Raw genomic sequence first — 23,426 nt, 5'->3', positions numbered from 1 at the left:
GTGCGCGCTTGTACCCAGGTCTCCCATCTAGTAGCAAGAAGTCACCCAATCCAGGATAGCTCTGGCTTCATAGGCAGCTACTGAATTTTGTTAAAAAGAGGTGCAGGTAACAAAGGATGCCCCAGACCAGCAGGGTGGCCCCATCCCCCTCCCCATGAACAGCGAGCCAAGGCCACTGTCCAGGAAGCTTGCACTGACCCTCTCTGCTCCTTAAACCAGCCCTGGGATAGTCAGTGCCTTCTGCGCTCCTCTCTCTTCTCTCCTCTTCAGAGATCACTTTCACCAAAGACCACACCAAACCCAATCACAGTGAAAGTCAAAAAGAGAAACACAAAGAAGGGACATATTAACCTCTCAGGCATTTCAAGTTCTCTCAGTCAACTTTGAGTTCATTGGTTTGGGACGTTTTAAAAATTACTTTAATGGACCCTTTATTGGAGACTCTCCACCTAATTCTTCCCAAGAGCCTTCTCCTCCACGCCCCTGTGTCCCCCGGTCACCACACAGAAGGGAGAATTCAGCACCTGGAGTTTGATGCACTGGCTGCTCCATATCCTAAAATTTAGGGAAATGGTAACAGAGATTATGGTGACTTCCAATCCCTAACGCAGCCTCCCCGCCTCCCCAAGAAAGCAAAACAAAGGAAGAGAATTGAGACAACAAAGGAGGGAAGGACAGCGAAAGAGACAACAAAAGAACATTAACAAAGATATACAAATCCAGAAAAGGAAAACTTCCCTGTTGAGTTTAATTTGTTTGTTTGTTTTCCTGTAAGAACTAGACCCAGGGTACAATGGCCCCTTCCTAGGGGGAAATTCCACTGATGATGCCACCAATTCATCTGACGGTCTGGACAGGGACCCCCACCCGGACTCTGTAGTTTTGGCGGGAGGGGAAGGCCCACTGCGGGGAGTGGGGGCTTGTGGCTGGGAGGCAGAGAGTCCCTTGCCACTTGGGCGCATCGTCTCTGGGGTGGCCCCAGCTCCCCGGACCAGGGCGCCGTCTCCGGCTGGGGCGTCAGGCTCTTTGATCTGTTTGTAAAGTTACTGGATCCAAAATCCGGAGAGAAGGGTGGACGCTGTACAAGTCCGAGGGCCCGGCGGGCAGCAGGCGCCGGCCCGGCGCATCCCGCCCCCGCAGCGGGCCGCGGTGCCGAGCATCCTCGGCGGCGGCGGGGTTACTCGGGCTCGCTGCTGTTGGTGGTCTTCTCCCACTCCAGGCTCTCCTCGCTGCGCGCCGGGGACGGCCGCGCCCGCAGGCCCTGGAAGCGGCGGCACTCGGGGCACACGCGGATGTGCGTGCAGCCGCGGGCGACCAGGGCGGCCTCCTGGGCCAGTCTCTGCGCCAACTGGTCGGGCTCCCCGGCCCCGCACAGCTTGCCGTTGCTGAGCGTCGCGGTGCCCCGGGGCCGGCGCTGCTCCTCCGGGATGGGGGGCCGGGGCGGCGGCAGCCCAGAGCGCCGCCGGCGCGGATGGACAGTGTCCTGGCATAGGATGATGTTACGCAGCTCGCTCACCATCTCCTGGCAGACGGACCCCTGCAGGACACGAGGAGGTCACAGCCCCATCTTTCAAGAGCAGCCCCATAGGGTCCCCTGCGTGCTAGTTCGGGCGAGCGATCAGGGCGCAGAGTTTCAGAATTTTATCATCTTAAATGATCGATGGCCTTTCAACTCATCCTCTCACTTCCACCCGCTATTTAATATTCAAACATCCTCCATACTATCGTGTGCAACAGCCCTACCAGCTGGTTGTTTCAACTTTGAACACCTTCAAAGGCAATGATCTCACCGCGGTGGGAAAGCGCCCCTACCAGTTTTGCATATTTCCCTTAAACGCTGCTTCCTTCTACTGACTGAATTCCTCTCCCTGAAATTGTCATCCATTGATCCCAGTTAAATTTGGACCTTGAAGCTGACTAAATAAGTAATCCCTTTACCAGATGTCAGTCTTTCAAGTATTTGAAAAAGCAGCCCTGTCTCCATGAACATTCTCTTCTCAGGCTAAAAAGTCTCATTTCTTTTAATCAGCTGGTAATGGCTGGAGACGCTGCTGTTCTAACAAGAACTCTACAACAGCCATCTACTCCTGCAGCTCTCCTGATAAGAAACTCGTGGGTCCAGCTGTGTTTTCGAATATTTTGGACTTGGACAAGGTAATACAGTGAACATAAAATACATTATGTATCTCTTCCAGTGGGCTCTGGGGGAGACCCTACATTCAAACACATTAATATTTCTGTAGCAAAAGGTATATATGCTCACACCAAGTGAGAGAAAGACCATAAACATTAGCCTCATACAAGTCCAAGTCTAGGTTTGTCACCAAATACGCTGGCATCAAACAAAAAACTTGGAACTTTATGCACTGAGCTTTTTAGGTTTCAGAACTGCGAATGAAGAATCTTGAACCTGTACCGTGACAATCATGCTTAGTCACTCAGCCGTGTCCAACTTTTTGCAATTGCGTGGATTGTTCCATTAATTGTTCCATTAGGGGAGTCTACTTCTCTGTAGCTGCTTCAGGTAGAGGGTCTGTGTAAGCTGGGTTATTTTCCCAAGACCTCGCCCATGGTCTGGATGTACCTTGAAAAATTCAGTGAGGAGTTCAAGCTCTCCCAGGTTCCTCTGTCCATGGGATTCTCCAGGCAAAAAAGACTGGAGTGGGTTGCCACGCCCTCCTCCAGGGGAATCTTCCCAACCCAGGAACTGAACCCAGGTCTCCTCCATTGCAGGTGAATTCTTTACCATCTGAGCCACCAGGGAAGCCCATGACTCTCATGGTTATACCCATTTCACAGATGTGGAAATGGAGCTAACAAATAGCTGACCTAGAAGTTGAATCTAAACCTACCTACTTCAGAGTGAGTACATGCTCTGCTTTGTTCTCTTCTCTGTGCTGGAAAGGACACTTCCCCCCCGCCCCAGGATGGGAGAAGGAACTTTCTCTTCTCTCATGTTCTCTCTTCCACTCTTCCCATTCTATCAGCAGAAATGGGAAGTTGCTTTACCATAGTCCAATAGTTCATGTAGCCTTTACTCTTCTTTCTAGATGTTGGGAGAGCTTGAACTCCTCACCGAATTTTTCAAGGTACATTCAGACCATGTGCAAGTTCTTGGGAACATAACGTAGCTTACACAGATCATCTACCTAAAGCAGCTGCAGAGAAGCAGACTCCCCTAATGGAACATGGCCTGAGTCAGGACTAGACTCAAGACTGTCAATAAATAGCAGACACTATGCAAGTCTTGACTTCTCTGTGCTTCTAATAATAACAAAAGCATCTGCTGCTGCTGCTAAGTCGCTGCAGTCATGTCTGACTCTGTGCGACCTCATAGACGGCAGCCCACCAGGCTCCCCTGTCCCTGGGATTCTCCAGGCAAGAACACTGGAGTGGGTTGCCATTTCCTTCTCCAATGCATGGAAGTGAAAAGTGAAAGTGAAGTCTCTCAGTCGTGTCCGACTCTTCGCGACCCTATGAACTGCAGCCTACCATCTCCTGCCTAATCTGCGTGACAGAATATACCAACATATATGTATTGACTGTCAAGTGAAGTGAAGTCACTCAATCGTGTCCAACTCTTTGCGACCCCATAGACTGCAGCCTACCAGGCTCCTCTGTCCATGGGATTTTCCAGGCAATAGTACTGGAGTGGGTTGCCATTTCCTTCTCCAACTGTTGTTGACTGTCAACTAAGTACCAAATACTGTGCTTTGTAGTGGGAATACTGACACAAAAGACTGAGTCCTTATTTTGGGTAGTAAAATGCCTAGTAACCAGGCTGGTTTGAAAATAACTGGCACACTGTGTGAATGCTCTATGCTCAGGTTACAGGGGTGGTGGAAGGGAGGAGAAATGAGTAGCGTTCTGATTTGGGGGAGAAGGCAGGAGACGTGGGGAAGGTTTCACAAGGAAAGGAACACCTGAATGAGGTCTTAGGGAGACGTGTGAGCATCATTGTTGAAGGAGCAGATGGAGGAAGAGAGCCAGTAATGCTAAAGAGAGAAGGAGGTGGGGAACCAAGAGAGTCTGGAGCAGGCAGGGCAAGGGAGGAAAGAGTTCTAGAAGGAACTGCCCACTTCATCAAGGGCCACACTGAGGTCCAGTAAGGCCCAGTGGGTTATCTTTTGGTTTTGTTCACTGGGAGGGGTCAGGCCTCTTATCCATGACCTTTCAGGGCAGAGGTGGGGAGAAGCCAGCTGTCCTTGAGTGAGTCCAGAATGGGAGGTGAGAACACGGAGGTGGAGGCAGTGGATCACCTGGGCTTGCAAGAGGAGAGAGGCAGGGCAAGAGCAATAGTAACAGAGGCAGGGCAAGAGCAATCGTAACATGGCTGTTATTTGAGACTATGGGATAAACATTAGTATAGCTGTGGACTTGGGGAAGAGACCAGGGAGGAAAAATAAAGGAGAGGAAAAGGATAATCCTAGGGGAGCTGAGGAAAGTTGAGAATGAGGTGGAGGGGTGACCAGAGCACATGAGGCAGCCCCAAGCATGGCTCCAGCTGTGGATGGATTTTTAAGGCGGTGATCTTCAGTGGGGGCTGGTCACTCCTGATCTCTTGGTGAGATAGGAGGGAACATTAGTCCTGAAGTAGCAAAGGGTTATGAGGAGTGGGTGGTGGCTTGGAAGTCCTATGGGGACACGAGAAAGAGGAAGAGGCTGGTGAGCTGTGTTAAATCGAGGTCCTACATGAGGCTGGACCCCAGAGGCTTATAGGAGCCCTGGACTGTTGGCTGTTGTTAGGAGCTGCTTCTCCAGTGTCAGTTAGGGAGAGAGATTTTAGGACACTCGGGAGTGGGGAGATTGAGATCGATGCCAGTATACTTTAAAAACCAAATGATGGCAGTTGCATTTTTAGTTTTTTGAGGAACCTCCATACTGCTCTCTATACCATGGGTAACATAGATAGCTAACGGGAAGCTGCTGTATTGCACAGGGCACTCAGCTCTGTGCTCTGTGTTGACCTAGAGGTAGGGTGGGGGGAGGGGAGGTGAGAGGGAGGGAACATGTGTACACATATGGCTGACTGACTTTGTCGTTTAGCAAAAACTAACACAACACTGCAAAGCAATTGTACCCCAATTAAAATAAACAAAGAATGCAGGTAGCATGCAAGGAGGTAGAATAGGGGTTCAATTGGATAGCCTTTTTCCTCCTTCTCAGACTCTTCCATCTGTGTGAAGCTTAATTAGCCCAGTTTCTAAGTCACAGGTCTGAGAATTAAACTTCTTCCAAATCTCTGAGAAGGAAGGTGCCATTTTGAGCTCTCATGAATTAGGATAATAGCTCTAGACAGCTTTTACCTCCAAGGCAAAAAGATACTTAAGATGGAAGAGCCAAAACCACTGTTTCCATCGTAACCTGGTTACTTTTGCTTGCTTCTCCTTTTAATACTATACCTTAAATCACAGTTGTGCTAAATCCGTGGGCCCCCTACCCTCCTGTGGGATTTCACAGGTTCTGACTGAAATGACCTTTGTCCCTGCATGAGCCTCTGAACTTTGCCCTGCCTGCCAACACTATATAGGTCATACCCATTAGAAGGTTTACCTCAGTCGCTTCTGAGTGTCGGAGAGTCCATAAAAACTCCAACATAGCCATAAAAATGGCCACGATTAAGCCACAAATAAGAACCACAAAGATTCCACCAATATTCTCCATTCCTAGTCCTGTAAGAAAGTGAGAACAAATAAAAAATAGCATAAAAGAGCTGGGAGACATAATTATTCTACGAAAAATGCTGAATGTTATTTGAATTACCAGCACTTGAGACTTGTAGATGCTTTACACACATGTTCCCTGAGATATAATTATTCTTTTGAAACAAAAGCAGAGCACAGCTGGAGGAGAAGAGGGGAAGGGGATGTAGATGCAAATGGAGGAGATTGGTGAGAAGCTTCTTGGGGTGTGAGTGGCGGTCATTTTCTGAAAATGGGCTTAGGCAAAATTGGATTTCGCCTATAGATACCAAAGGGCTTCCCAGGTGGCTCAGTGGTAAAAAAGCCGCCTGCAATGCAGGAGATGCAAGTTCGATCCCTGGATAGGGAAGATCCCCTGGAGAAGGAAATGGCTACCCACTCCGGTATTCTTGCCTGGGAAATCCCATGAACAGAGAAGCCTGGCTGGCTACAGTCCATGGGGTTGCAAAAGAGTCAGACACAACTTAGCGACTATACAGCAACAATAACAATGATATCAAAATACCAGCAAATTCTAGCTGTTTCACAAAAATGTAGTCAATCTTCCTAACACTGCGTTTGCTTGATATAAAGCCATTTATATCTATGGATATAAAAAACTTGTAACTAAACTGTGGATAGAAAAAAGTTTCTTTTACTTATCTGTGTCAACATGTTACTAAAATATTTCCTTGGAAAGTAAAACTTTTTATTCCACCAGACCAGTAGTTCCCAAACCTGAAGGCCATCAGAACCATCTGGGAAGCTCATTAAAAACATAGATCCCTAGTCCTTACCCTAGACCTATGGAATCCCTACCTCTGGAAATGATGCCTAGGAATCTGTATTTTTAAATGCATTTCACAGGTGATTCTTTTCCAGCCAGGCCTAAAATTTGTTTGCAAATTGGTATTTGGGAAAGCATCGTACATAGCTAAGTTTCTTCAAGTCAGGCACCATATATGGTTATAACCTCACTTTCTAGTATGATAACTGTCCAAATAACATGTACTTAACAAATATTTCTAGAATTATACGGTTGTTTCACTTCTGCAATGTCAAGCACCACATTAGCTATGTAACTGGATGCTTTTTGGGGAGGGGGGAGTGTCAGAAACACATGAAACTCTGATTCACCAGGGGCCATAATCATAAATCTAAAAGCAGCTTTTATCTAGGAAAGTGCCAAGAGCGTGGCTTCCCTCCTGTGCTCTTCCTGAATACTTGCACGTTTTGAGTGTCTGTTCAACCAGCAGTGCCCTCATGGGACACAGAGCTATGTCGTGTCAGGGAGAGCCAGCGTTTTGCAACGCTGAGATGAACCAGGGTTTAGGAGCAGAAATCTGACACTGCTTCCTGTACTTGGGAAAGCTGGAAAAATATCCCTGCCTAGCCATTTCAAGATGCCTTGGGTTTCCCCTCACAAAGCCTCAAGTGAATGTCTCGGTTTTTTTGGTTTTTGTTTTGTTTCTGAAATAACAGCGTGGCACAGCACCTGCCTATACTAATAATCTGCTACTCCAAGAGCTCACATCGTGAATGCACCCAACGGGTTACACACTCTGGTCTGCAGGTCCACACAGCCAGCTCTTGAGGACCTGCATGAATACAACATCCTCTATTTTGAATAATCAAAAACAAGAGACAAAAACTCAGTTCTAAGGGAACGCATATAGAGTTTGGAGTAGATTTCTTCCTTCCAGGAGGAAGGTGCTCGGGCTTCTTTGATGACCTGTTCCTCTAACCTGGAACAATTTAGGCAGAAGGTTTTGATCATAGGAATATTAGAGACAAAAGGGACATTTAAGGGGGAATGCCCCAAGAATCTAGCTGGGGTGTGCAGCCGTAGCTTTAGGGGTGGTGAGAACCGGGTTTTAGAACATGCACCTGAACATCATGGACTAACCAGTTTCTCCAGCCAGCCCCTGTGGAGAAAGGGCTCCCCAGTGAAGGGGAATGATAACTGATACCAAGGAGGCCCACCTGTTTAGGTAAACAGAGCCCCAAGTGACTGTTGAGGTACCATGGACTTTCCTATCACCTTCAGATAGTTCTGCCTGATAGAGAAAAAACACTGTTGTTCAGTCACTAAGTCGTGTCCAACTCTTTGGGACCCCATGGACCAGCATGCCAGGCTCCTCTGTCCTCCACTATCTCCCGGAGTTTGCTCACATTCATGTCCATTGAGCTGGTGATGGTATCTAACCATCTCATCCTCTGTCACCCCCTTCTCCTTTTGCCTTCAATCTTTCCCAGCATCAGGGTGTCTTCCAGTGAGTTGGCTCTTTGTATCAGGTGGCCAAAGTATTGAAGCTTCAGCTCCAGAAAGAAGATTAGGATCCTCTTTTAGGAACTCAACCTCCCCTTGTGTTTCTGCAGAGGAGGCGTTCTACCCTCAGGTCCAGTTCCCCCATCTGGGCTCTAGTGTTTCCCTGTCGCCCTCTGTCCCAATCTTGGCCCTCCCCAATCTTGTCTTCCCCACTGGCTTTTTCCCTCAGCACGAAAACACACTCGAGTCTTTCCCTTCTTATCAATGTCTACACACTACTATATTTTAAATGGATAACCAACAAGGTCCTATTGTATAGCACAGGGAACTCTGCTAAATGTTATGTGGCAGCCTGGATAGGAGGGGAGTTTGGGGGAGAATGGATACATGTATACGTATGACTGAATCCCTTTTCTGTCCACCTGAAACTATCACAGCATTGTTACTTGGCTATACTCCAATATAAAATATTAATTAAAAATTAAAAAAGAAAAAAAATCCTTCTCCTTCCTCCAGCTCTGTCTAGTGAATACCCTTCTTTTTTCCTTTCTTCCCTGGCCAAGCTTTTTGAAACAGTTTGTCTATATCAGAACTATTTTAAGACAGCTCTTAAAACACTTACAGTTGGAGGCCCCATCCCACATGAAACAAAAAGAAAATGTACCCACATTGTATGTTAAATGCATTTTAAAAATTCTGCTTCTGATGAGACAGAGTGGCAAGCAACAATTAATGTAAATTGGCTGTGATTTCTTAGCAGTTGTTGTGCATATAAGAGAATGTTTGCAAAAGGAGAAAAATCAAGCTGAAAAAAAATTGTTTCTAAATGTAATGAAGTTTTCATGAATATTAAATTTAAAGTTAATGAAGTTGAAACAGTGTTACATCTTGGAGATATTTAATTACACATGTCAACTTAATTTAGCAGTTTTCTTTTTGTGTTTTGAAGCTAATAATTTTTTTCAGACTTCAAACATAGTTTTGGACACTCAAGAAAAGCTTTTAGGTGCTAGGTGATCTGCCTATGGTATCTAAAGGAGAAAATGACTGTGCTCTGAATTCACTTTTATCCTCCTGAATATTTACTTGTCATCCCATGAAATTTTGTTTTGTGCCACTAAAACCAAGTTCATCAGGGTCACCACTGAACATTTTGTTTCTAATCTATCAGAAAATTTCCAGTCCTGAACTTAAATGACTTCCTGTAACACTTGACATTGTCAACCAACCCCTTTTTTGAATTTTTTTTTCCTTTGTCTACACTGTGAGGTTGTTGGGATCTCATTTCCCCCAACCAGGGACTGAACCTGGGCCACAGCAGTAAAACTGCCAAATCCTAACCATGGGCCCATCAGGGAACTTCCTCTTCCTTCTTTTTTTCATGAAGCCATTGCTCTCTGCTCTCCCCCAGGCTTCTCAATTGTCTTTGCCTGCTCTGAAGCATATTCTCCTATTTCCCTGCACTGAGTCTCTTGCCTCTCCTCCATGGACTGTTCTGCTGATTTAACCTCCTAAATTCTTTTTAATTTCTTATCCTTCTCTCGGTCTCTCCTACCACTTCCCTAGCTCAAGCCCCCACCATCTTTTGCCTGGACTTTGGCTGAAGACTCCAAAATGATTTCTCTGCACACAGCCTGTCCTTCTCAACTTTACCATGCCTGTGCCCGAGTGATCTTTCTGGTCAGAAGATTTCTAATACATCTTGTATTACTCTAAAACTGCATAGAATAATCATTAGTTTAATGTAGATACCTTGATTTCCCACTAGACTGTGATTCCCTTGAGAGGAGGATCCATGTCTTGTTCAGCTCTGTAAAACCACAATCATGGCCCATCATAAGAGTCAATAAATGCTTGTTGAAAAAATGAACTGACAGAAAGAGGATAAGGACATCACAGGTATAGAAGCCTGCATTACCCAAAACTTTCGATTCATATTGTGATATGTACTCACTCCTAATCAAATGCTTTTAAATTAATAATAAAGTGGGCCAGCCCTCATCTATTATTCCCAGGTGGCACTAGGGGTAAAGAATCCGCCTGCCAGTGTAGGAGATGTAAGAGACAACATGGGTTTGTTCCCTGGGTCGGGAAGATTTCCTGGAGGAGGAAATGGCAGCTCACTCCAGTACTCTTGCCTGAGAAATCCCATGGACAGAGGAGCATGGGGGCTGCAGTCCATGGGGTCGCAGAGTCAGACACGACTGAGAGTTTGAGCACTAGCCCTCATCCAGTTCTCCTAGCCTGGTGGCACAGGCAGATGGCCCAGATTGTACTGAATGGCTGGCCAAAGTGGGGCTGAACATGACGTGGATGATCCACAATGTGGACTTGACCGTACATCGTCCTGAAAAGGTCTGGGGGCGGGGGGTGGGGCTGGGGAGAGTTATAAACAAACAGGTGATCTGTACTGGGATATCTTGATCAGGCAAGGGAAAGCTTCTTGGAGGAGCTTAGGTTTAGACAGGGTTCTGGTAGAAACCATGAGTCAGTGAAACACCCCACAGCCTCTCTTTCCCAGCTTCTCGTGTTTCAAGACCAGCATGTTAATCAGCGCTGTCAGCTCCATCGTGATGACTCCAGGCTGAACGGCCCCCTCCCAATAGGAGCGGGGCTTATATACTGCTCGTGCCTTTAGGAACTTATTGGAAAGGGGAGGCAAGAATAGATTGCTGGCAGAGTTGCAGTTGAGAAACAGATGGAGTGGGGAGCAAGCGGGAAGCAGTTAGGAGGGAGCAGCGGTTCCGTTAACGTCGTCATCAGTCATTCTCCTAGAAGTCAGATGCCTTCCCCGGCTCACAGCCGTCACTCAGGGGAGCCTGTCATGTGGACTCCCTCCAGGCTGGCCCCAAGGCCCACGATGCACCCATAGATGCCTCCACACCTGTACTGGAGTCATCTTATCACCCCCGCCCCTCCCGTCTTCAGGCAAGACCACACAGAAGCCATTCAGACAGATGGCTTTCAAACTGAGATTTTCCTGACACGAGTTTCTGAGGCTCAGTTGGGTCCCAGAAGTAAGACTATTAAACTAAAATGGAATCAAACTCTCCCCATAAACTTTTGGTAGATTAAAGACTAACTTTGGTGTCATTCACAGATTGCCCACAAACACAAGTGATAGTTGACATGTGCAAATGAAGAATGCTGTCTCCAGAACCACCGAGGGGAATGGGCCACCTGCAAGGGAATATCTCTGAATAGATTTGAATCTCCACCCACCCACCCAGCCACCTGCTCTGCTTTTGGTTCTGACCAGCAAATAGTCACCTCCTGGCTTCAGGTGCACATATATCCCAGACGTTAAAACCCATGCATATCTCCAGATGGTCCTGTGGAAATCTACAAATGCAAGGCAGGACAATTCCTTTTGAATGGGAGCCTGGGAAGCAAAGAGGCAGAGGCAACAGGGGTCACGTGGCAGGGGCAGAGAGAGGAGAGACTGGTACCACAATCCCTTTAGGAGGCAGTGTATTTTGTCTTTGACATCAGTCAACACATCCTTCTTGAGAAGCTCCCATGAGCTGAGCACTATGCTAGGTGCTGAAGCTTGATGCAATCTTCCAGACTGACAACATTTGATAAGAATGTGGATTCTTTGACCAATATGATTTTCAAGCACTTACTAATTCAGAGTCTAGAAGCTCCCTGGCGGCTCAGCGGTAAAGAATCCGCCTGCCAGTGCAGGAGACCAGGGTTCGATCCTTGGGTCAGGAAGATCCCCTGGAGAAGGAAATGGCAACCCACTCCAGTATTCTTGCCTGGGAAATCCCACGGACAGATGATCCTGGAGAGCTACAGTCCATGGGGTTGCAAAGAGTCAGCCATGACTTAGCAACTAAATTAAGAAAAAAAATTCAGAGCCACATTCACCTACATTCATGCAAATATATTAAATGGCCCCATCTCTATGGACTTATTTGTTGTAAACAGCACCTTTACTCGCCCATATATGAGCTGACCTGCATAACCTTTTCAGAAAATACAAAGTGAATCATCACGTGTGCACCGCTGAGGACTGTGAAACTAAGCTTGCCATTCCTTCTTGCATCGATCATGACATCTGTTGACTAGACCTTAGCAGATTCTGGAAACAGTGATGGCATAAGGGTAGGAAAAGCGACAGAATAGAAAAGGGATGGGAAACGCATCTGATAAATTTTGCAACTTATCGAAATAAAAATTATAGAAGAGGCACTTTACAATTTATCAAAGTATAAGCTTGAGCACCTCAGATCTCATTCAATTCTCATGAAAAATACTATAAAGAAGGTCTACTGTAGGCATTTTACAGTTAAAGAAACAGATATTCAGAGAACTTCAAGAATTTGCCCAAGTCTTCAGAGCTAAGATGTGAAATCCAGGTAAGTCTGGCTGCCCAGCTAACATTTATATAAATAAAGCTGACCTTTATGAATGTCTACTATGAGCCAGCTTACTAGGCTGCACGTTTTAATCCAGTCCTAACAGTTGCCCTGTGAAATTGGCACTACCCTTGCCTCCATGTTCCAGATAAGGAAACCAAGGTACTGGAATCAGGTAACTTGCCCAGGACCCCACAGCTGGCAAGCGGAAGTGGCTGATTCAAATGGAAGCTGGAGTCTAAGCCTGTATCCCTACCCTACACCACCTCTCCGGGGAACTGGGGGCCCCCATTGTCCCTCGTGCTGCAGAAGCATGATTACAGAACTCAACCTGGCTCCCCGTGACTGAAGTCATTCCTGGACCACTGCCCCAGCACTGTCCCGAGTGACTGGGGAGGGAGGCTGTGCTGTTGTTTAGTACTCAGTCATGACCGACTCTTCTGCGACCCCATGGATTTGCAGCCCGCCAGGCTCCTCTATCAGAGAACGCAATGGCACCTCACTCCAGTACTTTTGCCTGGAAAATCCCATGGACGGAGGAGCCTGGTGGGCTGCCATCTATGGGGTCGCACAGAGTCGGACATGACTGAAGCGACTTCACTTCCACTTTTCACTTTCATGCGCTGAAGGAAATGGCAACCCACTCCAGTGTTCTTGCCTGGAGAATCCCAGGGACGGGACAGCCTGTTGGGCTGCCGTCTATGGGGTCGCACAGAGTCGGACACGACTGAAGCAACTTAGCAGCAGCAGCAGGCTCCTCTATCCATGGGATTTCTCGGGCAAGAATACTGGAATGGGTTGTCATTTCCTTTTCCAGGGCTTCTTCCTGACCCAGGAATCCAACTCGTGTCTCCTGCATTGCAGGTGGATTCTTTACCACTGAGCCACCAGGGAAGCCCGTGTATGGGCTGGGAATTCCACTTATAAAAACCCCTTCTCTCCTTGGGAACATTACATCAAATGTTTGGATCGAAGATCCATTGACTTAATCTTGCCTCACTTTGCGGCTGGGGTCTTTATACTCGTTGACCTCCTTTGATGCAAACACACTGGGCCATGGTTCACCTCTGTTCCTGATCACGCTTTCCGCCCTCCCCCTATCCCCAATCCCAGAGTTTCCCTGTCTCTGAGCAGTCAATCCAATTTGTTTAGGAAGAGGCTTTCTCCACAAGCATCACTTTGAGACACTATCTAAACTCCCATATTCAGGTTTCCAGTCTTGGCTCTCTCCAGAGAAACTAGAGAGCCAGCATAATAGAGCTGGGCCCCCAGGGAAGACAGAGAAGGGAAAATGTCCCCACAATTCCCCCCACCCCTCTCATCACTCGCCCCCACTCTTGCTAAGATGTCTCACACTTTCATTCCCGCCATGCCAGACAGCAAACTTCCTGCTCTCTTAGGATTTTGTGAGTCAATGCCACTGGCCTCTATTCCATCCTTGAAAGGGGATCCTGATTTTCACAGCCCGGTGTTGTATTTATGTTCCTTTGAAGCCTGATTGTGAGCTTGTGTTTTTCAAGATAAAAGTATTTAATTTCCTTGGAATTCACCGACTACCTTTTTTGTCTGGCGATTGCTCTGCAAAGCCTTTGGTAATACAATCCCCTTGAATGGGGATGTCGGCCCCTGTGAGTGGCTAGCGATATTTCTTTATATAGGAGCTGAGTGAGAAAATAAATAAAATGAGTGTTTTTGAAAAGACAAGGCAGAAGAAAATGAAACAGCTTGGAATGAAGCCTGCTTCTTTTTGTAATGCTCCTGTCCTTCACATGATCTGTGTTTTTCAGCTCTGTATGCAGGGAGCTGGTCACTGAGTTATAGGCAGGGAAAGAAATGGGGATAGATGAAGCCAAGGGGTAATGTTGTGGTTCTCATCAGAGCCAAGGAAGACCTGGCAAAAAAAAAAAAAAAAAAGAACAACTCAGATTGGTGGCATCAGCCCAATGTTAGGATTCTTCTCTGGAATTTGGCAGCGATGCTGGAGCTATAATATTGGATTAGAAGTGGGGCAGCATCAGATCCTTTTCTTTAAAATGTATCACATTTTAATAGGATAACACAGTAGAAAAGGATTATGCCAGGCACCATGCATTGTCTGAAACATCCTAATTGATGTCACTCTCAGCTTCAGAGGTCTGTGAGATAAGGACCCCCTTCATAGTTCCCTCCACCTCCATCCCTCTCAGTCTGCTCCATCTTCTCCTCCTTCCTTTTAGGTCCATGTGGAAGCCAAGGGATTCCAATCAATAAAAGAAAGATCTCCTAGGAGCTGCTTTGGAAAGTAAATGAAAAGGACTGCCCTTTGTTCAGTTTGAGACTCAAGAAAAAACATGATCCTGCGTCTCTATTCCTGGCCCCCATGAAAGACTTCAAGGAAGAGCGCTTCCAGGCCATGCTGGCTCCTGTTCTTCTGCCACAGGAGAGGGGAGGTCTATCAAGCAGTGAGTTATATCCTGGAAGTCTGATGGCTAATTTGTCACACACAAACCAAGCAGTGGCTCCGGTGCTTCCAGGTTAGTGCCTCTGGCCTGGCTTGCAGAGGTCACGTGGACTTTTGCTCAGCCAGAAAGCCTTTCAGCCTCTCTGAGTAATGTCTGCTTGGGTTTCAGCCATGGCAGAAATGGGGTCACTGCGTTAAACTGGCACCAGCTGCTGTGGCTGGGCTGGGAACCAAAGCCCTGGCTCTTACGCTGATTTGCACAGCATCTCCCACACAGCCCCTTCTTGGACCACATTGGTGATTAATACGGCTCCCCATCTTGCACCCAAGGACGACTGAAAGGAGGCAAGATAGCATCAGCTGGTTGATAGAACCTGAGCATCTTCTGAAGCACATGAGACCTGGGCAAGGATGACTTCCACTGTTTATTTTCCCTCTTCATCTGCTCAGTTCTCTTCTCCGTGCCAGGGAACATTCAGTCCCCAACTGCAGAGTGGGGAGAAGCCTCCTGCTCACTTCTTTCCATCTTCCCTGGGAGCCTGCTTTCCCTGTCTCTCTCCTCCATCCATTCTGAGCTCTGCTGTCAGACAATCTTCTTAAAACCTCTGTGGAATGGGGAAGAATATCCCAAGCCAACCACGCTGCAAAAACGACAACTTAATTTTCCTATAAAAGTACCAAATGTCTACCTCAGGCTCCTATTTTCACCTGATTGCCAAAACACAGAGATTTCTTTATGTTTAAATTTCAGGTTTGCTGCTGCTGCTGCGTCGCTTCAGTCGTGTCCGACTCTGTGCGACCCCATAGACGGCAGCCCACCAGGCTCCCCCGTCCCTGGGATTCTCCAGGCAAGAACACTGGAGTGGGTTGCCATTTCCTTCTCCAATGCATGAAAGTGAAAAGCGAAAGTGAAGTCGCTCAGTTGTGTCCAACTCTTCGCGACCCCATGGACTGCAGCCTACAAGGCTCCCCCGTCCATGGGATTTTCCAGGCAAGAGTCCTGGAGTGGGGTGCCATTGCCTTCTCCGAAATTTCCGGTTTACATTCAGTTAAATACAGTGTTATCTCTGTTTCCCTTTCACTCCTGGATATATTTCAGGTCTGAGGTTGGCAAGGAGATTCTGTCATGGGGATGGAGTTAGGTTTCCAGTGTCCTTGTCTGGGACCCTGGAAAATGCAGGCCTGTCCCTGCGACCTCTCTGCCCCTGGTGCCCACGTGCCATCTCTCACGCCCTCCACTCCATGCAGCATGACACATATTTCTGGGGTCTGCCAAACTCTGGAAGGAAGCAAAAATCTCTTTGCCTCTAGGGATTCCCAACAAATCCAGAGTTCTCTCTGGCACTCTCCACCTCTCAGCTGGGCACCAGGCTCCTTCTCAGGGACCCTCCAAATTCTAACACATCCTTTCCTGCTCAGAAACTCCCTTCTCAGGAGGGCATCTTTTTATCTGGTTTGCAGATTGGGTGGCCTGGGTCTTTGAAGTTCTAGTGTCAGCTTTCCACCAAGCTTCTTTTCAGGTACTGGCCTTCTGTATTCCAAAATACTTTTTAGCAAATCAAACACCTTGACTTCTAAGAACATTGTGTCTGCTGAGTTGGAACAACTTCTTTTAGAACTTAAAGGCAGTATCTCCTCTCTGTTCCTCCCAAGGCAATGACTGTCCCCTGGGACCATGAATGCCACTGACAGCTCAGAGCTCCATCCACAACACCTGCTTTCTTGATGCCACATCTCATGCCAGAACCTTTGAGGTCTGCCACCAATGTCACCAAGTCAGTCCAGTGTGCTCACAGTGCGCCAAGGTGCATGCAGAGCTCTGGGGTGTTCCTAGGACATCTTCCTAGGACACAATTTTACCCAGGGTTTAGGCCAGAAAAGGGTTTTTCCATTACATAAACATGCCCATATTCAGCTGTCAGATGCAAAATTCACATGTGTTTTTAGGACAAAACAGAAGACTTTAAGGATATTCCAAACATGTTGGGCTGCTTGAGACATTTGTGACTGTGTCCCCAGAACCCCCAAAAGTCCATGCGCAGTCCCCTCTGCTGTTCGTTTCTTCCATGGGACACAGGTCTGCTGTCCACACGCCTTCACCCACTTTTCAATGTCCTCTTAACTCCAACCTCACCCTGCATTTTGAATCCAATTTCTGAGTGTGACAGCTGTGCTCCATAATCTTCCTAAAGCTGTGACTTCCCGGGCCTTCCCTGGTGGCTCAGTGGTAAAGAATCTGCCTACGAATGCAGGTAACTCAGGTTCAATCCCTATCGAGCCTGTGCTCCAGAGCCCAGGAGCCACAACTACTGACGCCCATGTGCCCCGGAGCCTGTGCTCTGCACCAAGAGAAGCCACTGCAATGAGAAGCCCACTCACAACAACAGAGAAAAGCCTGTGCAGCAGTGAAGGCCCAGCAGAGCCAAGTAAATAAATAGAATGAAGATGAACAAATAGAGCTGTGACTCCTAATGGATGTTTCATGGTCCAGGCCCCCTGTCTCTGTAAACCTTCCCTTAATATTGCTCAGAAGTATTGCCCTGGGGCTTCATAATATAATACCTTCTCTCCAGCTCTATGAAAGCATCTCGGCATTGTGATTGTTACAGTGATGATCTGCACCTCTCTCTAGGTGCTAAGCCTCTTGAGGGCAGGGCCACGTCTCATTGCTTTTCATACTTTCAGAGCCCAGCACAGTGCCTGATACACAGCCACTGTTTGTTGGAGGCAGTGGTCAGTTCAGTTCAGTCGCTCAGTCGTGTCCGACTCTTTGCGACCCCGTGAATCACAACATGCCAGGCCTCCCTGTCCATCACCAACTCCCACAGTCTACCCAAACCCATGTCCATTGAGTCAGTGATGCCATCCAGCCATCTCATTCTCTGTTGTCCCCTTCTCCTCCTGCCCCCAATCCCTCCCAGCATCAGGGTCTTTTCCAGTGAGTCAACTCTTCCCATGAGGTGGCCAAAGTATTGGAGTTTCAGCTTCAGCATCAGTCCTTCCAATGAACACCCAGGACTGATCTCCTTTAGAATGGACTGGTTGGATCTCCTTGCAGTCCAAGGGACTCTCAAGAGTCTTCTCCAACACCACAGTTCAAAAGCATCAATTCTTTGGTGCTCAGCTTTCTTCACAGTCCAACTCTCTCATCCATACATGATCACTGGAAAAACCATAGCCTTGACTAGACGGACCTTAGTCAGCAAAGTAATGTCTCTGCTTTTGAATATACTATCTAGGTTGGTCATAACTTTCCTTCCAAGGAGTAAGCATCTTTTAATTTCATGCCTGCAGTCACCATCGGCAGTGATTTTGGAGCCCAGAAAAAATAAAGTCTGACACTGTTTCCACTGTTTCCCCATCTATTTCCCATGAAGTGTTGGGACCAGATGCCATGATCTTGGTTTTCTGAATGTTGAACTTTAAGCCAGCTTTTTCACTCTCTTCTTTCACTTTCATCAAGAGACTTTTAGTTCCTCTTCACTTTCTGCCATAAGGGTGGGGTCATCTGCATATCTGAGGTTATTGATATTTCTCCCAGCAAATTTGATTTCAGCTTGTGCTTCTTCCAGCCCAGAGTTTCTCATGATGTACTCTGCATAGAAGTTAAATAAGCAGAGTGACAATATACAGCCTTGATTTACTCCTTTTCCTGTTTGGAACCAGACTGTTGTTCCATGTCTAGTTCTAACTGTTGCTTCCTGACCTGCATATAGGTTTCTCAAGAGGCAGGTCAGGTGGTCTGCGATTCCCATCTCTTGAAGAATTTTCCACAGTGTATTGTGATCCACACAGTCAAAGGCTTTGGCATAGTCAATAAAGCAGAAATAGATGTCTTTCTGGAACTCTCTTGCTTTTTCGATGATCCAGCAGATATTGGCAATTTGATCTCTGGTTCCTCTGCCTTTTCTAAAAGTAGCTTGAACATCTGGAAGTTCACAGTTCACGTATTGCTGAAGCCTGGCTTGGAGAATTTTGAGCATTACTTTACTAGCGTGTGAGATGAGTGCAATTGTGTGGTAGTTTGAGCATTCTTTGGCATTGCCTCTCTTTGGGATTGAAATGAAAACTGACCTTTTCCAGTCCTGTGGCCACTGCTGAGTTTTCCAAATTTGCTGGCATAAGCTATACCACGCCCAAGGTCAGGAGCGGCGGCCGAGACGAGCTACCCCACGCCCGAGGTCAAGGAGGCAGTGGGGTCTCTGTAAACAATTTCCATCCACTGCCTGGATATCAGGGCTGTCTGGAGGAAAACAGACTTAGGAAGTAGGACGAGTCTGTAGGTCCTTGAGATGATGGCTGATTCATTCATTCCTTTCCATTCCTTGCATCAAGCACTAATGAAATGTCAAATGATATGCTGGTCACTGGGATAGAAAAATGCATATGACACAGACTCTGTCCTTAAGGTTTTCACAGTCCATAGGGAACAACTATTAACAGAAAACTAATGCCCTATGTGTTGAAGAAGAGCTATGTAGCCTGGAGGAATACAGGGTGGACAGATGCACTTGTGAACACTATTCAGACCTCAGTTGCTTATTTAGATAAAAAATTTAGAATAAAATCACTTCTCATTTCCTTTGAACCAGGTGCCCTGCTAAGCATTTAACATGATTTATCTCATTCGATCTCTGCAATAGCCCAAGGAGGGTCATTATTATTTTTAGCTCTGTTTTCCAGAGAAGGAAACTAAGGCTTAAAGACATTTTACAGTGTAAATAACAAGGCCATCTATGGTGCAGAGTCCACTTGACCCACTATTCATGATTTTGAGCCCTGTGCACACTGCTTCAGGGGAGAGAACCAACGTAGCGGCTGTCGGCAGAACAAGCAGGTGTGCAGGGGGGCAAAAGTTTGATAAGCTCCATTCTTGGGCAGTGGGGGGGATTCCACTGGACTCTGGGTGAAATCGTGAATGGGACAGAGATGATCTAAATTGAGGTCCCTGAATGAAAACCATAAGGTCCCAGCTCCTGAGTCATCATTATGTCCTTGCCAATCTGCTGCCCTCCAAATGTTCCTCTATAGATTACCGGTGAAAATAAACACAAATACTAAGTGAACAAAGGGCAAGGGCCAGGGGCTGGGTTTAGCGGTCAGGGATGAAAGGGGAAACTGGAGACTTAGGATGGGGAAACTGGAGAGTTGGGATAACTCAATAGTGAGTCTCGAGGGGAACCAGGCTTCAGAAGATCAAATAGGATCAGGTTTACAAAGGGAAGGAAAGCGGGGGACCTCATCACCAGTGAGAAGGAGAAGAGGAGGGAGGCTTGGAGCAGCCAGAGCTGGTGGGGTCCCTGCAGCTCTCTGAGCCCTTGCTCTTGGCCACCCCTGTTTTGATCAGTCTCCTTCATCTACAGCCTCCCCGCATCCCCACATATGTTAGCTGTCAGAGTCAGGAACAGCTCTACAGAGTGGAGAGCTCTGGCCATGAAGGCTGCCCAGGAAACCATCACAGCAGTGTCATTCAACACCCTAGTGTGGCCAGGGGGACTGGAAGCAGTGTCTTCTGACATCTGTCAGTCAGTGGCTTTAAACACATATCCCACACACTTTCACTGAGTCCCTATTACACGTCAGTCTCTGCAGGGGAGGCCAGGGACGTAGAGCAGCGGAGACAGGGCCACTCTACGGTGCCATTGACCAGGCAGCAGACACCAACAGTTGCAACGCAGCATGTTGAGTGCTCAATCCAAAGCCACAGAAGGCACCCAACCCACTGTGGGAGGGAGAGTGCTAGAGGAGGATCAAGGGCTTTAGGGTGCCAGAAACCTGGACATTTCTCCTGTTTCACTCTGGGTCCCAGGTCCACCTCTCTGTTTCTATTTTAAATTACTCCAGATCAGGACTTCCCTAGTGGTCCAGTGGTTACAATTCTGTGTTTCCACTGCAGGAGACACAGGTTTGATCCCTGGTCAGGGAACTAAGATCCTGCATGCTGCAAGGTGCGGCCAAAAAAAAAGAGATGATATTCTAAATGACTAAGGGCTGCCCCTGTATTCCTGAGCCTTCTCCTTGCAGGATCGAGATGCACATGGAGACACTTAGGAACACAAAGTCACTCCCTCACTGTCTCATCCTGGATAATCACTCACGCCAAGCCAAGAGGGGAAGTACAGGGATCATCCATTTTATTCCTCTGCTGCCTCCCCAGGGGACAGTGTGTATAGGTAAACTCACTGCATATTTTAGCAAGGCTGCAGTAGATCACTGGGGTGACCAGATGATTTATTGCTCAAACCAGGACATTTGGAGAATGAAAGGGCATTCTGAAAATAACTAACAGGCCTTAACTGATCTACAGCAGATATGTAGTCCGAGATTGTCCTGGGTAAGCCAGGGTGTATATTCCCCTGACAGAAAATGCTATGTGTTCAGGACCCTCGTGCATGCGTGCTAAGTGGGTTCAGTCATGTCTAACTATTTGCAACCCTATGGACTGTTAGCCTTCCAGGCTCCTCTGTCCAAGGGATTCTCCAGGCAAGAACACTGGAGTGGGTTGCCATCTTCCGGGGGATCTTCCTGACCCAGGGATTGAACTCATGTCTCCTGTGACACCTGCATAGCAGGCAGATTCTTGACCACTGAGCCACAGGGGAAGCCCCTCCTCAACTTCACGGCAGTCAGTGCCTGCTCTCTATCCAGCTGGATTTAACATTCATTCATTCATTCAATATAATATTCATGTGCCAGGCCCAGTGGACAGCCCTGTGAGGAAGACAAACTCTGCCCTCATGGAACTTATGTTCTAGAAGAGGCAGAAAGTAAACAGATTAATAGAAAATAATAATATCAGGTAGTGACAAAGTCTGAAAAGAGAAATAAAGCAGTTAAGAGGAAGGGGAGAGGTGTGCAGGGTGGGGACTTGATGGCCCCTCTGAGGGAGCTTCTGAAGGAGCAGGCTTGGGGAGCAGGAAGAAAACGAGGGAAGAGATCAGGTAGGGTCGGGAGTCATAGAAAGCTTGAGTTTTATTCTGAGTGAGATGGGAACCATTGTAAGGTTTGTCTAGGCCAAGGCTGCAATCTCTTTTCTTCCCCTTTGGCTGCACCTCACAGCATGAGGAACTTCCTTGACCAGGGATCGAACCCACACTCCTTGCAGTGAAGGGGCAGAGTCTTAACCATTGAATCACCAGGGAAACCCCCAAGGCTGCAATCTTATGTGCATCTTAAAAAGAGTTACCTTTTTAAGGCTCCTAGTGGAGAGAACATTGTGTGTGTGAGTGCGGAGTGGCTTCAGTTGTGTCTGACTCTGTGACGCTGTGGACTGCAGCCCCCAGGCTCCTCTGTCCATGGGATTCTCCAGGCAAGAATACTGGAGGGGGTTGCCATGCCCTCCTCCAGGGGATCTTCCTGACCCAAGGATTGAACCTGAGTCTCTTACATCTAACCTGCACTGGCAGGTGGGTTCTTTACCACTAGCGCCACTGGGAAGCCCCAGAGAGAACACTGAAGAAGGCAAAAATGGGAAAAAGAAGCCAGGCTGTTGTAATCATGCGGTTGTGGGGTGCCAGGGACACAGGCAGGCCACAGTGGAAGAGGTGGTGCTGGCGCAGAAATGACTGGACTCGAGAGACGTGGCAGGGTTAGCATCTGTAGGACTTGGGAGCAGGCGGGAGTGGATACCCTACAGGGAGCTGAGACCTGGGGACAGGGCTGACCCTAGCCGGTCCCAGCCTGGCCCTGGGCTCCTTTCGAGGCTTGTTTTCAACCTGTAATGACCTGGGATTTGGAAGCCAGAGACAAGCAGCTCTGGTCTCCCAGGCAGGAGGGGGGCCCCAGCTGCCCTTACCTTTGGCTCTGTGGTCCTCCTCCTTGGGGCACTTGCCCCCTTCCCACCACTTGCGCTTCAGGATTTCCAGGCGGTTGTTCTCCTGCAGCTGGAGAATGGCCAGATCAAACTCGTCCCGAAAGACGGAGCCTGGGGGTCACAGGAGAGCCCGAAACACAGGACGTGAGTGCCCCGTCTGCATCTCTCTGCTCCCCGGCCAGGTCTCAACCTCCCTGCCACCCCCCACCACCCACCCATGAAGCACAGGAGGGGCGAGGGTGGGGTCCCCGCAGGAGCACAGCTCTCCACAGTGCTCAGGCTGGGACTCTCCGTGGAGAGGACTGCGTTCTGGCTCCAAGTGGGGCACCAGGTATTTCTACTTCCCTTCTCTCCACGCTGACTGGCACGCCCAGCCCATGGCCAAGACCCCACTGTGGGTCAAGTGATAGACAGCTGCGTCTCCCACCTCCCCATCCAGGTGCCACTGCGTTCTACCTGGGTGAACCCACCGGCATGCGGGGAACTGGTTGCAAAAGCTCCCCATCTGCCTGCCTCCGGGAGGCCAAGGAGAGACATCTTCTGTGACACAAACCTTGCTGTCCATCAGCTGCCTACTCTCGACTTTATTTAAATTAGTTTCTCTGCCATTTGTAACTCTCACTACATTACACCCAACAACTGTTTACCAGGAGCAGCCACCAATAAGAGAAAAGCCACCCAGAGAGAGGGGTGGCTCTATCTGCATGGAGAACCTGTCTGGGGCATCCCCCACCCTCACAGCTGCCCACTGGGTGCCCCAGAACCCTGACTTTGTCCACCACCCTGTCTACATCGCTCCCCTCACCTCCTCAAACCGAAGGCTTAGTTGAGAGCAATTCTTTTTTTAATTTTCAAATGG

At 48.0% G+C, this 23,426-nt stretch overlaps 1 protein-coding gene across 1 annotated transcript in view; it reads right to left on the bottom strand.

The window, feature by feature from the left end:
- Positions 1–712: 712 nt before the first annotated feature.
- The window catches only part of GRIK4 (glutamate ionotropic receptor kainate type subunit 4), a 401,597-nt gene continuing 378,883 nt past the window's right edge, over positions 713–23,426 (bottom strand). The window contains exons 18-20 of the mRNA XM_069555411.1: positions 22,550–22,678; positions 5,554–5,672; positions 713–1,537 (exon numbers count right to left, since the gene is read on the bottom strand). Of these exons, the coding sequence (XP_069411512.1) occupies positions 1,178–1,537; positions 5,554–5,672; positions 22,550–22,678 (608 nt within the window). The 3' untranslated portion in view covers positions 713–1,177. The remainder of the gene's footprint in view (positions 1,538–5,553; positions 5,673–22,549; positions 22,679–23,426) is intronic.

The sequence above is a fragment of the Ovis canadensis genome, chromosome 15, assembly GCF_042477335.2.
Source record: "Ovis canadensis isolate MfBH-ARS-UI-01 breed Bighorn chromosome 15, ARS-UI_OviCan_v2, whole genome shotgun sequence".
Lineage (NCBI taxonomy): Eukaryota > Metazoa > Chordata > Mammalia > Artiodactyla > Bovidae > Ovis > Ovis canadensis.
The sequence above is the reverse complement of the archived record's forward strand: the minus strand, read 5'-3'. Positions and strand labels throughout refer to the sequence as shown.